This window comes from Rhinolophus ferrumequinum, chromosome 13 (assembly GCF_004115265.2).
Source record: "Rhinolophus ferrumequinum isolate MPI-CBG mRhiFer1 chromosome 13, mRhiFer1_v1.p, whole genome shotgun sequence".
Lineage (NCBI taxonomy): Eukaryota > Metazoa > Chordata > Mammalia > Chiroptera > Rhinolophidae > Rhinolophus > Rhinolophus ferrumequinum.
In genome coordinates, this window is record NC_046296.1 from 49,395,838 (window position 1) to 49,411,324 (window position 15,487).

At 32.7% G+C, this 15,487-nt stretch overlaps 1 protein-coding gene across 10 annotated transcripts in view; it reads right to left on the reverse strand.

Moving 5' to 3' along the window:
• Window positions 1–15,487, reverse strand: part of BIRC6 (baculoviral IAP repeat containing 6) — a 210,029-nt gene that overhangs the window by 73,027 nt on the left and 121,515 nt on the right. For all 10 annotated transcript variants that reach the window (XR_004424875.1, XM_033125536.1, XM_033125539.1 and 7 more), the window contains 9 exons: window positions 11,102–11,664; window positions 9,766–9,941; window positions 8,732–8,828; window positions 8,385–8,579; window positions 7,438–7,638; window positions 4,910–5,189; window positions 3,779–4,035; window positions 3,441–3,549; window positions 780–1,001 (listed from right to left, as the gene is read on the reverse strand). Coding sequence is in view for 9 of the 10 variants with exons in the window: in XM_033125536.1 (XP_032981427.1) it covers window positions 780–1,001; window positions 3,441–3,549; window positions 3,779–4,035; window positions 4,910–5,189; window positions 7,438–7,638; window positions 8,385–8,579; window positions 8,732–8,828; window positions 9,766–9,941; window positions 11,102–11,664 (2,100 nt within the window). In the remaining variant the exon portion in view is untranslated. The remainder of the gene's footprint in view (window positions 1–779; window positions 1,002–3,440; window positions 3,550–3,778; window positions 4,036–4,909; window positions 5,190–7,437; window positions 7,639–8,384; window positions 8,580–8,731; window positions 8,829–9,765; window positions 9,942–11,101; window positions 11,665–15,487) is intronic.

Sequence of the window (15,487 nt, forward strand, 5' to 3'; positions counted from 1 at the left end):
GATCTATATTAAAATGCTTCTACCATTCTCTGTATGACCTCAAAAAAGTCATATAAAGAGACAATGAAAAATTATACCAAGGAAATGTTTAGATCAAATTTGATATGATTAATGGATTAAATTCATGTTTGCAAATCCAAAACTATTAGTGAGTTTTACTAATTAACCATGGATGACAGCAACGGGTAGGGCCAAATATGAAAATTAGAGTGGCGGACAAAAGGCCAATGTTTTATGAGTCACGGAACTCTTCAGAAATAAATACAATATTCTGCTACAGACATAGCAGGTATCAGGCAAGAAGTTCAGCAAAGTCTTAGCTGAGTATGGTGAAGAAATGTGGGTAGTAGGAACTATTCATCAGAAGAACAATCATGACAGGTATCTAAAACGTAGTAAAAACAACTAATCGTAAAAACTGTCTGAAGTATTAACTCTTTCAAAATTTCTAACCATGCTTTTCCTCCACAGCTGCACATTAAAGACAAGGAATCTGAAGGGTAAATTTGCTAGGAGAAACACTATGAATTGTAGGAGCACATATGTTAAACATTCTGATTTTAGGTGGGAAAAGCAGGCAATGACTAATATATCTGAAACCATGAAGATAAATTACATTTTTGTAACATCGCATTCCAGAATCATAACTGATTATATTTAGCTACTACTTTCAAAGTATTATTTTTATCCTAATAAGCATATAAAATACTATTTCATCAAGTGAAAACCAAAATGATCTAGCACCGGGGGAAAGAAAGGATTTCACAAATTGTACTTACTCAAAGAGGTCTCGGTCCAGCAGTGCTGGTAAATCATACTCCACAAGCAGTTCATAACTATGCCACAGAATAGCTGCCACACAGTGCAAATGAGAAGGAGATGGCATTAGAAGACCGTACTCTACAGCTGAAGAGTTAGAGCACACGTAGCTCGTCCTGCCACTTCTCTTCACAGCAGCCACTCTTGCAGAATCACTGACCCATTTTAACAAGGCCTGAATTCTTAAAAGAAAATGAATTCAAATAACCAATTATACCACGACTGACATTTAATATGGCTAAACATCACACTGCATGCAAGCAATGTATATTGAGAATAATATACTTGACAGTTTTAATCTAAAATAGGAGGGAAAAGGAATTATACAATAGTTCTAGTTTTCCAATAACCTGACCAATCTTAACCAGCAAGTATTTGAGATAACACAACTCTAATTCAACAAATAAACATTGATTCTTACTTCATTTATAAAAAATGTAAATATCTAGAATTACATGATATACAGCTTAATAAACACACCCTCTCTTCTAAATTTTCTCTTCTCTTCTAACAAATCCATATAACCTAGAGCAGTAATCTTGGGGTGATTTTTCATTGTGCAGAATTTCATGTAACCAATACAGCATGTTTCACACTTCTGTCCCCACGCATTAAAACTAGTACCAGCCACTCACCTTCTTTCACTCTGACAATAGAATATAGCCCCAACATATGTACTTTTTAAAGTACCACCCTACCCTCCGTCCCCTGGAGCTGGAAACCACTGAGACCAAAATAATTTTTAAAGCAATAATGCTTTGGAGTTTGTATTAAAAAAAAGAAAATGGGATTAGATTCATTGTCAAGTTCTTAAAACACTGTTTATATTTGCTGCTGTTTCCTTTCAAATTTGTATTTTAAACCACCAGATTCTTTGCTTCCAGGTAAAAGAAATGGGGATAGGAAAGTATGTAATACTACTTAATTCCTCTCTCTACCCTGAAGGACAGAAGAATAAGGACCTTTAAATTTCATTTGATAAGAAATATAGACAAGTCAGAGAAAGAGATAGGAGATGAGACAATTAAAGTAGCATTTTCTCAGTTAATAAAGCCAACAATCTTGTCATTAATTCCAGTTCTTAACCATTTACATTTTAAAAAGCATAATGCAGGGAAAATAGTTTTATTAAGGGAAATTTTCTTTTTGTGATAAAAATATAAAACTATTGAAACTTGAATAATAAGAAACATATTCTAGAAAAATATTTAACACTAATTTTTTAACCCTATTAACCATTATGATTCAACTTTGGCACACATTCCTGTATGTTTTATCAAAAAATATTCCAATCTATATTTAAATATAATATGGAGTCATCATATAACTTATATAAAGCAAAAAGTTTAATGAAAAAGAAATCAGCCTCTTTAGTATTTTGAAGCTATCATGCTGAAAATAAATTTACTTTGTTAAATGTCATTTAAACATTTTTAATCAAGAGAAGGTGAAAGCAACTCGCCTAAAATAAGTGAAAGCTAGTACATTATCGATGGTTAACAATTTTTTCCAGGTGCCTTCCCTGCCTGGCACTCTCTCTATTCCATACCCCCACGTCTGACCTATGTAAATCTTCACCTGTGAGACTGCTGTCTCCCCAACCCTGAAAAAAGCCAAATTCATTTAACTTGGTCTTTCTAATATCTTTCCCAGTGCCAGATATATAGCAGCTATACTTATAAATACCTATAAAATGAGTTAAGTATCCACCAAATAATTAAACTTGTTAATTTATGAAGATATTAATACAATATCAAATGATTTTATTTTAAATATAAATTAAACAAAACATTAAAGGACAACATAACTCAGGAAACAATTTCTAGCACAGTAATTTAGTCATTCTATAAATATGTTCTTTCAACACAGATGATATACATAAAACTGGAAAATGCCAAACCATCACTCAAAAATGTATCATCTAAGTATGAGTTCTTACCAATGTGGAGATAGAAGACATTAAGGAAGAACTATACCAGTAAGACTCATTTAAAATTACCTATCCTGAAAGAGCATTAAATAGTTAGGTGAAATGCTTAGATGTTATTTATTTGGTATGGTAGTGTTCGACTTTCTGGTAAGAGGCAAAAGAAAGAGGGCAGAAAATCTAATGAAAAGTTTTCAATGAATATTATAAATAATCAATAACAAGTAATCGATCAAAATAAACATTACCATCATCAAAATAGTCCAAATACCTAATATAGACACAATATTCCTATATTCATACACATTTAGTAAATATTCCCTCAGATAGATAGTATAATTACAATAACATCAATTTAGAAAGATCCCATCAAAACACGGTGCACAGAAAAACATATTTATTTTTAATATTTTATTCTAATCCATTCCATTTCTCAGAAGCAATAGTGAATAAGAGTTCTATTTGAATTCAAGTTTGCTTAAAGTATGTCCAAATACATGAAAATTTATGGTTAGTGATCACAAAAATCTCTAGAAATAACATTACATAAAGCATACAGGTATTTAAATATACAACATAATAAACACACTTAACTTTTATGAAATGATCTAAGGAGAAAGTATTACAAGTAACATTCACTACATGTGACCGTGTATATGTGTTACCTTAATTTAAAAACGAGATCGTTATATACCTGTCTTTTGTTCCAGGATCCTGAGTGGTTCCAAGCTGGTAAAGAATATCTATCGTAGAGTCAGAAGAGAGTCCATTCAGTCTTCCAAAAAGTAAAGGACTATTCAAATCTTGCAAAAAAGAATCAAAAGAAAAAGTTTTCTAAATAAGCGAATGAGCTGGGAAGATTTGCTCAACTTATTTTAAATTATTCATTAAAAATAACTCTTCTGTAAATTCTAACAACGACAAAAAAACTCCAAAAATAATGAAGCCATAATGGAATTTCAGAAACAGAAGTAATCACAAACATTACATTGTTCAACTATAAAAATTAAAATAATCAAAGTTAACTTTCACCTGTAGGATCACTGCCTGATGCCGCACAGTTTCTCAGCAGAATGTCAATGAGCTTCAGGCCAATTCGAGTAGACTGTAGTCCTATCTTTACTAGGACAACCTCGATGTTTGGTGAATGCATTCCACAGTATGGGGACATCAATAAGGCGGCACAAGTCTGTAGCAGATTAGCAGTAGGTGCAGCTGCACTTGCCATCATTCCTTCCAGATCACTTATGTGAGTAAGGCAGTGATGTAATAACCGTAACCATCCAATACTGAAATACACAACACAAAGTGGCTTAAGTGTGGTCAATTTAAGTAGCTCAAATTATTTCAGGGATAAACAAAAACTTCTTAAAGATTAGCATGCTGTGTTTTTCATAAATAGCATTATCAATCTATGTAAAATGAAGTTTTAGAATATTGTAATATCAACAAAGAATTAAACAATAAGTTTCCCCTAGGACATAGCAAATAAACATACTTAAATGCTAATAGCATTTAGGAACTGCAGGCTTGCTTTTTTATTAATTGGAAAATGTTTTCATAGATACATATATTTATATGTATAAATACAAACTTGCAAAAATGTGAACTCTTGGCAGCTTCAGAATAAAACAGAAATCCTAAATTTTTATCAGAAAAATTTTCAATATAACAAGCCCATAAAATTTTCAGGCAGTAAAATCTACCGGAAGAATGTAAATTAAAGAATATATTCAAGTTCTTGTTTGGTTGGTCGGTTACTTTGTATGGTTCAAATCTAATCCTTTCGTTGCTTGGCATTTAGGAATTACCATATAAGACTAGGTCCCTGGTCTGTATGGTCTATTTGTATGGTTCAGGTATACTCCTGGTGATAGACATTTGGACATTCTTATATTAGACTACAACCCAAAGAACTGGACCCACATCCACACATACCACACTATAGATCATCTCAAGGTTAAACACACATAAATCTCAATTTTAACCAGCTGCACAATTCTGCTTCTACAGAATTGTCTCTATTACACTTAATAAAATTATGATACTGTATAGATACCTAAGGAACAAAGAACTTCCCAAACTCTAAAAAAATAAAAGCAAAAAAAAAGCCACAGGATAAATAATTTAACAGACATTTTTAAGAGTAAGAAATAAACATACCTTGTTTTAGATACCTGATCTTCAGATGGAAGAAAGGGATTATTAACTGTTGCTGAAGAAGTGGTACCAAAAGCGGTGAGGCCCAGTAACTTAATTTGTGAAAGACCTAACGTGCTGGCATCTCGTGGACGATGGAGTCTAAGGCAGACAGCAGAGGCTACTTCTGCTTTTACAAGCTGAATTTTTATGTAGGTGAGACCACTTGTGACCACAGGAGTGGACAAAGGTAGCATATTTACTCCATCTGCACTTACTTCAACAGACACTGAAGAGGGGCAAGCTGTAGGAAGAAAAAATTAAACAACCGCTAAAGAAAAATTAAACTACACTTCACACGTCAGTGGAAATCCCAGTAAAACAGCAGCTTTCAGTTATATTCATTATAAACTTATTAAAAAAAAAAAAAGACTTACATACTAAATTGTACTTTGTAACTAATTCTCACCATAATTGATTTTGGAGCTATTTTTCCAACATAAAACATGAAATTCACAATATAATAAAAGTTGTATTTAAAAAGTTCTAATTGCTTCTCAACCTTTGGCTAAGATCAAGCGTAAAAACTTCTAACAGTCACCTAAAAAAAGAGGAACTGAAGATACGCAAACCACATGTACTTGATTTTCTCCAAGAAAAAAAAAGTCAAACAGGCACTCTATTATATCTATTTTATTCAGAATTATCACCAACAAAATGGGAAATCTAATTAACATATTATTCACTGTTGTAAATAATTTGGAAAGAATGTAATTGATTAAAAGTGCTTTTGCACCAACTCATTTCACTATTATCATATTGTAATGATCTTAAACATAGACGAGTTTAGAAATTGCTTTCACCTCTAATCTTTTGTTTCTCTTTTCCAAATTGAAGCAAACACCCACACGATTTTTTTTCAAAAATCATTTTCTGCTAATATTTAAGAAGTCCCAATGAAGTAATAACTGGCAGCTGCTATGGGAAAATTATTTTTTTCTTACATAACATGGAAGCCGACAATAATTGTATCTATCAACTACAACAAATTTTGAACTTTGATTTTTAATTTAATTTCAATTGTAAAATTAGGAAGTAACTCATTGCATGCCAATTACATGCCAGGTTTACACTGAGTACTAGGTTAAGTCCCATCAATTTTAAAATTTAATCTTCATAATCTTTTGCGATAAATTATTCTATCTACATTCTACACAAGATGACAGTCAAAGAGATTAAATAACCCAAACTGCCATATGAACAAATGGCATGTTTATATTCAAGCCCATGTTTTACTAAAGATTATGTTATTTCCAACGGAACACAATGTATCTTCAGTTTCTGTTCCACTCCAATAATAAAATCAAAATGTTTTAAGCACATTTATAGTAGGGAACATCTAACTTACTGATTTTATATAAAGAACAGAGTTCTGCTTTATCACATTCTTCCTACCACAATTCCCGTGTGCAAATTCAAGTCATACCTCAAAGCACCATTTACATGAACCACTCTTTCTCCTTTCAAATAAAGGCAATTTCTTTCTCCTCTTGGATTATCCCCTAAGGCTTATACTAACTTATCCTTTATAATGCAATATGGATTAGTGTATTTTCCTTCTGCCATTTTTATTCATTACATTTGTTTTTTCCTAAGAAGTATGGATTCCACAACTATATTAAGGTGTAACAATAGTCTAATCTTGCAAATAAATGGAAAATTTATTCTTCGTATCTACCAGGGATCTACAAAATTTCCCAGTTCTTCATCCAATTATTGAGTGACATCGATAGCAATGAGAATCAATCAATGAACATAAAAAAGAATGTGATAATTTCTGTAATTCTGTAAAAATTATTATATTTATAATGAAAGAATTTGGGGACAATCATGAATGCCATAGTATTTCCCATTCCTCTATGAACACTTGAAAGAGATCCTGCTTCTGAAAATAAAACTTGTTTTCTAAAAATTTCTTTTCAATTATTTACTTTGCAAAGTTATAATAAAATATTCAATGAAAAAGCATCAAATGACTCAAAATATTACAAACAAAAAATTCACAACCATTTAAAATACTATATCCAAAATAAAATTTAAAAATTATTTCAGATGTAATTATTTTACAATGGGGGGAAACGATGGAACACACAAATAAAGATATGTTAATTTCGTATCACTTGGCCAGTACCGAGGATCAGGCAAGAAAAACTAAGATTGCTATCTATAGGTGCGTGAACTAACTCGCTTCAACTTACTGCTCTAGTTTAATAAATTTCGGGGTAGAGGAAAGGCAAAATAGTATTAACTGGAATATATTTGTTTGGATTTCATGAAACATTCTATTTATTTGAGGGGAATAGCCATGTCAGTTCATTTCATGGGAAATGATTTGGTGGTAATATTAAATATTATACTAAAAACTTCTAAATTTAGCAATCTGGAAATCGTATCTAAGTGTAAAGCTGTTTGCTAAATATTTTTCTCATTTTTAAATGTTCCTACATAAAAGTTTATTTTCATGATGCTTCTTTACAAAAAATATTACTCACTTGCAAGAGATGCAAGATGAGGTTGGATATGTATTTCTTTAAGAAGCACTGCTGCAGGTAGGTGAATGGTAAGATCACACCAAGCCTCCTCTGGCAGAAAGATGTAGGACCAAGCAGCAGAGCGAGCTCTTCTATGGGGCGGTGTGGCCTGCAAAAGCACCTCAGCTGGCTGGGCAGTAGGACTACTAGATGTGATTGTACCTACAGAAGAGATTTTAAATAAAATAAAACAAAAGAAACCCAATAAAGCATCAAGAACTATTCCAATCATAATTACACTAGAATTTAGTTAAAAACATGAAGATGTGATACTATGAATATAGTTGATACATTTAACATGATTTGCCACAATATTCACAAAATACCAGGACATCCAGTCAACTGGAAAGGTGACAAGTTCATTTTTACCTACCACCTAATTTATTTATATTCATGGGTCAAATGAAAACTATAACAATAAATATAGCACAATAATTCTCAAATGATTTAAGTAAAAAAACAATGTCCAATACAGGCTTCAACTTGAAAATATCACCTTTATTCTAAGTTGTCAATGTTCATGAAATAGAAATATTAAAAGAAAACTATATAAACTGGAAAAGTACCTCAATTTGAAGCTTCTTAAAAAGAAAACACAAAACAAGTTCTTTAAAACCAATATTTACAGTAAAAACTGACATAATCTACTAATTAGTTTCCTGAATTGTACTTTTATTTAAACTAAAAAAGAAATTTTACTGCTAAAGAACTATTAAAAACTCCCTCTAATTAGTACAATGTTTCAAAAACCACTACCTTTAAATCAATTGTTTTTAATTAAAATGGTGGTATTGTAACACGATCAACTTACTTCAACAACTATTTTTGCTTCATTCCAAACTAGTAAACTACATAAAACTAGTAAACTACATAAATTTGTACCAGTAAGATTTAATAACTCTTCTTACCCAAGGGTGCAAAGTTATGGATCCCTTCTGCATTGTCAGGCTCAGAAGCTAGCATTCTTGTTTTCAAAGTACTGTCAACAGCTTTATTTGGACCAGAGTCAAGAAATTTCATAATAGTTGACACCATACTTCTTGCAGTGTTTACAATAGCCCTTGTACTAGTAACCATATTGTTGCAAATGAGCTGAACTCCACCTAAATTTACAAAGAATACTAAATGAAAATTATCTTAAAATAGATGGTTTGACATCAAATCAACTTTCACAGAAGACTACAAAAATGAGAACATAATGTGGTATCTATCAAATGATTATACTTAAATAATAATTTTTAGAGTTTTATCTTACCCATATCATGGAATGCTTTCAAGGCGTCACTAGTATCCAATACTCTCAAAATGAACCACAATAATGGTTCAGATAACTGGCAAGTAGCAAGAGAGCCCTAAAAAATAAACAAACAAACACATGTATATTGTAGTTTTAAAAGTGATTATTAATTTCCTATTAATTAGGACAACTGAACTTCTATTGAATGTAATATTCTTTTATAGTTAATTACTTTAAAATGACAGAACCTAAGCCACTAAATACAAAATATCTGCCAAAATACATAAGAAATTTTACCCGATTCAAAAGGAAGTAAACGGCCTCTCCTCTTTGAACTCAGAGCATGTTTTTAAGCTTTTATCATTTCTACCTTAAACTAATGTGCATTGATTTTGTTTTATACTAAACACTAATTGCATTTAAAAATTAATCCTTCTCAAATATCTTTGTATCTTCCAATGGAGAAATATATATACATGCAATAAATATTTATGAAAATGATAATTATACATTGACATAAAAATTCCTTTAAAATTATGTTTTAGAATCCTCATTTGAAAAAACGGTAAACAGACCAGAAGTTAAAATAAGCACATTGGTTTTTAAAAGTTCATCTTTTAAAAGATAAATATAAAAAGCAGTAATATTAATTTCTAATTTTCTTTTAAAATTACCCTAATCCCTTTTAATTGAAAGGCAACTACGTATGCAACATAAGCTTGAAAAAAATAACCATTAAATTTTCATATGAACATCTACAGACAACATTTTGGTATTCAACTCTGCTATTTTGGGGGAAAAGGAAAGAACTACCTGTGACAACGGGAAAAAATAAAAAAAGAGTATGTTAAATGTTTTATTCTTATATCATTATGCTCCTCTTTTACAATATCACTTTTACTCTCCAACTTCTATTAATAATCTGTTCTATCTGCTGATGTTCACTTTCCAATATATAACATGAATACTCTCTTTGTCTCTGTTCTATAAATCTCTACTCCCATTACTGAAAACTACTAAAATCACTGCAATTGTTGCTGGATTGCACTTACTTGTCTGCCCATATATCCACAGGCCATGTAGGTTAAAATTGGCTGCAGCATCATGTGGACTGTAGAAGCTTTTTTACTAAGGGTTGTCAATATGGTAAATAATCCATCCCCAACTGATATGGCATCTAACCCGCCATGAAAGTTTTCATGTTTGGTGAGATGTAATCCACTTGCCCCTAGTTTAAATAAAAAGATCACACATTGTTTTAAAAATATATCCTTAAAAATCAATAATTAAAATAGGCTTAAAGACCATTTTTCCTGAAACCACTGAAGGATGGGTACATTAGTAGTTGTGTGTGTGTGTGTGTGTGTGTATACACACGCATATACTTAGAAATGAAAATATCTACCACAGCATTCAGTACAGCATGTTTTTTGGTTATGTGAGACATATACTGGGAGTGCCAAAAAAATGTATACAAGTGGACACTTTGGTCAATGTTGCTCAAACAGTAGTTCGCCGTAATCAGAAGTGCCTGGACGCTGATGGCAATCACTTTGAGCACCTCCTGTAATTGGAGAGGTCAAACGTGACTTGCATTCATCTTTTGTTATAGGTATATATTGTTATAATTTTAATAGTTTTCCTTTCTTAAAATGTGTATACACTGTTTTTGTGCCCTCTATATGTTTAAGATATCTCTACTGTTAGTAACAATAAAAGGAAGTTGCTCTTGATCGAGGCACATAATTCTGTATTAGCTATATATCAAGAGGAAAGGAAATGAAGGGAAAAATAACTGGTACTATGTGAGTGTACTTCCAAACATCTAATAAAAAAGTTGTGATTGTTTCGCTTACACAAAGAAAAAAATACCAACAAACAAATATGTATTGGGAATGGATTTCACGATAATTTACAAAAATTCAATTATTTAAAAAAAGTTAACACAATGTATTAGCTTTCAAATAGGCAGGAAAGTTACGCAACAATATATAAATTTTACATTGATATGCATCATAGAAACAGTTACACTTTGCATAAAATTTTGTATTTCACTTTTTAAGAAAATGTGAATAAATCTTACTGGTTCCCTAACCAAAAATTTGAAGTGAAATTCTTCATCTTTAAAACATTAGAGATACATGGCTATAAATTATGGTATCTGACTTATGATACTGACATTTTTTTTCATAATTTAATATTTTGTTAGTATTTTCCAATATTTTTAAAAATTCACTTTAAGTTTTTGAATATTTCAATGTTTTCACTAATAAAAATCAGTCATACGAAGAAGTTGACTATAAAGTAGCGCTATACTATAAAGTAAAATGAATTCATATATTGAAAAGAAGAGAGCTATAGTATAAAATAAATGTTCTCAATACGTACCAATTATCATCGCCATGGCACTACTATTACAGAGGCCCAGAGCAGACAAAATCTGGCTCATAATCTGTTGGTTGGCTAACACTAAGTCAGCGACGTATGCAGGTGATCCTTGAATACTACTACTGCTTCCATTACCATCTTTGCCTCCTGAGACTTTTTCTTCATCTGAAACACTGTCTGTCGTATTGGCAGTCACAGATACTCTTGCACTGTATTCCCTATTGCCCGAAAGAGGCAGCTGTACTAAAATGTTAACCAGTTTTAACAAATCAAACATGAGTTGATCTCGTGTCATTTCTCCACAAACTGCTTTTGCATCCCCTGGACGAATGAGGTTGGCAAAGAGTCCCCCAAAGCATGCTCGAGCACCCACTGAGCTATCTGATCCACTTCGAGACATCACTTTGTCAGAGCAAGTGATATAGTGGTGTACTAAGAAGGTGACAGACTCTATCACAGCAGAAATAGTACTAACTGAAACGACTTCAAAATTCTGCTCCAGAGTAAATTCTAAGAGCTTTACTTGGGCATCAAGAGGTCCTTGGCCTGTCTGGAAGGCACCCCTGCAAAAAAGAGAATTAAAAATCCATTTTAAAATCTTTTGAAAGAAGTTATCCACAATACAAGAAAGCTAAACAATAATTAATCTCTTGGTATTCACTATTTCATTTTGTAGCAATGGGTTCCATCTCTTCCTGAGTTTGTTCTTGTTCTTGCCTCTATTTTATACAAAATCAAAAATGACTTCCCTTCCAAATAGAAAACTAAAGGACAAGTAAATCAAAAAGGTGGATTCTGAAGCTATAGACTAAAATGTTTAAAGATCACAAGGCATTCCTCATAATGAAAAGAGCTCTGTTTTGTTATGTCCTCAAATGTTGCTATTTTAAAATATTCTCTACTGAACTGGATTTTCAAAAGTTAAGTCAATGAAGTAACTTTTATGCATCAAAATTAAATTCTCTCAATTTCTGCATATGCCTAAGATATAGAAAGCCAGAAAGATCATCTACCCCACGACCTAACAAAACAAAAGCAAAACTAACTACAAAGTCGTAATTTTTCTCATCAGATTGCTGAGGTCAAAGGGTACCAAAATGCCTGAAATCCATAAAAACACAGGTACCCCCAAGCAGACAGAATATGAGCATTGACTTTCCTGAGGCAGAATTTAGTAAAAACAGATGCTGGCAATATCTAAATAGGCAATAAGAATTCCATTAAAATATTTAACAAATTGCTCAACAAAGGGTATGCAAAGGTGGTAACCCAGAACACTTGGGAGTTCACACCCATTCGCAGGCACCCTCCCTCACCACCTCCCCCAATACCTTGCCCTATGCATCAATTCAATTTGGCTGTTCCTGAGTTATATTCTTTACAATAAACCAGTAAACATAAGTAAAGTGTTTTTCCTGAGATCTGTGAGTCATCCTAGAGTATTATCAAACCTAAGCAGGGGCTTGTGAGAACCCCCGAATCTGTAGTGAAATCGGAGGTAAGTGTGGGTAACCGAGGGACCTAGGCCTTGCAAATGTCCTCTGAAGTAAGAATAGTCTTGTGGAACTGAGCAGTTAAAACTATGAATCTGATGCTCACTTTGGATAGCGTCAGAACAGGACTGGATTGTAGGACACTGATTGATGTCAGGTAAGAGAAATGGTATTGAAAAGACACCACGTATTTAGTATCCAAGAAAAAAACCCTCAAATACCATTAGCTAGTTCCCACCACTGTAGAGAAGGAAATGCTCTCCAGCTCAGAATAAAAGCTGAGGATTGAGCAAGAACATTGGAAACAAGCCCCTTATACTCCAACCCCTACAGAAGCACAGGAAAGAAGATCAATTTGAAGATGATGTAACACTACAGGTAATGATGAGCAACAACAAAACCCAAACCCAGCTCAACTCCAGGAAAGAGTGACTCAAATCCTCACACTAATCACCCTTGAAGAGACTTGTCCCTTTCCAGGCAACAATAGTTACTTTAGTTGTCTAGAAGATATGTGTTTATCTAAAGCAAAGAAAATATAGGAATGTATTACATGTTTACAGCATATGTAAAACGTTTGTAAACATGACAACTGTATCACAAGAGATGGGAGAAAGAAATTGAAAATATATTGTTGGAAAGTTCTGACATACATAAGAAAACTGGAAATATACTGTTGTAAAATTCTGACACTATATGTGAGTTAAGGTATAATATTTGAAGGTAGACTGTAATGAAATAAAGATGTATTTTGTAAAGCTAGGGCAAACACTATAATCAAAAACTTTTAGTTATAAATAATAAGCCAACAGTGGAAACAAAGTGAAATTATTTTAAAAAATTAGTAATTCAAAAGTAGGCAGAAAAATGTTTTAAAATGGAACAAAGAATAGATTAAATGAACAGACAACTGGCAAAGTGATTAATTTTTGTCCATTATATCAATAATTATATTCAATGTAAAGTAGTCTGAACAGATCAATTAAGAGACAAATCTTATCAAACGCTTCCATGGGAAAAGACCAAAGAAAGTACAGCTAATAATACTTCTACTTGTGAAAGACTGAATGTTCTCCAGTGAGAGAAAAAAACAAGGAGAGCCAATTTCACCCTTTCAATTGAACCTCACACTGGAGGTCCTATCCAGGACAAGTGTGTGTGTGTTGGGGGGAAAGGGGGGTAGGACAGGGGGCGGGGGGGACATACACAATGGAAAGAAATAAGGCTGTCTATTTTCACAGATCACATAACTGCATACAAAAAAAAGCACAAAGAGGCTACAATTCTTCACAAATTAATCCATAGATTGACACATTCTCAATCACAATCCAGCATTTAGGGGGGAGAATCAATAAGCTGATTTTAAAATTTATATAGAAAAGCTAAGGAGTTAGAATAGCCAGAACAATTTTGAAAAAATAACAAAGTTAGAAAATCCACAGTACTAGATTTCAAGAAATAAAAGTACCAAAGCAGGGGCAGCCGGATGGCTCAGTTGGTTAGAGCATGAGCTCTGAACAACAGGGTTGCCAGTTCGATTCCCACATGGGCCAGTGAGCTGCACTCTCCACAACTAGATTGAAGACAACAAGTTGCCGCTGAGCTTCCGGAGGGGCAACCAGATGGCTGGGCTGGTAGAGCGCGAGCTCTCAACAACAAGGTTGCTGGTTCAATTCCCACAAGGGATGGTGGGCTGCACCCCCTGCAACTAAAGACTGAAAACGGCGACTAGACTTGGAGCTGAGCTGTGCCCTCCACAACTAGATTTTAGGACAACAACTTGGAGCTGATGGGCCCTGGAGAAACACAGTGATCCCCAATATTCCCCAATTAAAAAAAAGAAAAAAAAAAAAAACACACAAAAAAAGTACCAAAGCAGTGTGGTATTGAAAAAGAATAGACACAAACATCCCCTCTATAGAAGAGTCCAGAAATGGTGCAAAATAAATATGGTCAAATGATTTTTGAAAAGGGTACAAAGAGAATTCAACAAAAAAAGGATAGTCTTTATCTCAAACAATATAGGAAAAATTGGACAGCCATAGGCAAAAAAAAAAAAAAAAAAAAAAAAAAAGAATTTCGATCCAAATGCAAAATGTAACTCAACAGAAACCTAGATGTAAAACCTAAAACTATAAAAACTCTAGAAGAAAACAAAGGGGATCATCTACATGATATGGATTAGCACATATTTATTTATGACACAAAATAAAGAAATAAAGTACACAAGACTTAAAAAAAATACTTTTTGAAAAATACTGTTAAGAAAATGAAAATGTAATCCACAGAGAAATAGTAAACATCTGGTAAACACTCATCTGATAAAATTGAATGCCCTCTTTATATTGACTGTACATTTCTTTTCAATCTATATTATTACTTTAACAAAAGAGCTGCTGGCTAATTTATCGGATTCCAGAGATTTTGTTGTAAACATACAAAACAGCGTATTCTTGGGGCAGAACCTTATAGATACAATTTAAGGAAGTGCTGAAAAATTTATAGGATGTGTGTAGGGTGGAAGGGGTGGGAGAATAGCTGAAAAAAACACCTAATTAGTTTTAGAGGAATGTAAACCACTTAAAAAATGTAACCACTTAAAAAATATATTGTATGTAACTAAACTAAAAACAGTATCAAATATTAGAATCAGTGTATTGAATTTTCATGAAAACCTTGCCACTCTACATGGACAGAACTATACTAAAGCCTTTATCTAATATTTAGAGGTCTCCTCTAGGTTTTTTTAAAAGCCTAGTTGAAATAAATCATGATTAATTTTTGCTCGTCAGCTGATTTTATGTATATCATCCAAAACCTCACAAAATCCTCATGTTCGTATTCCAAATATACAAATGAAAACCATTTAATGAATGCCGGTGGTTTTGTGAAT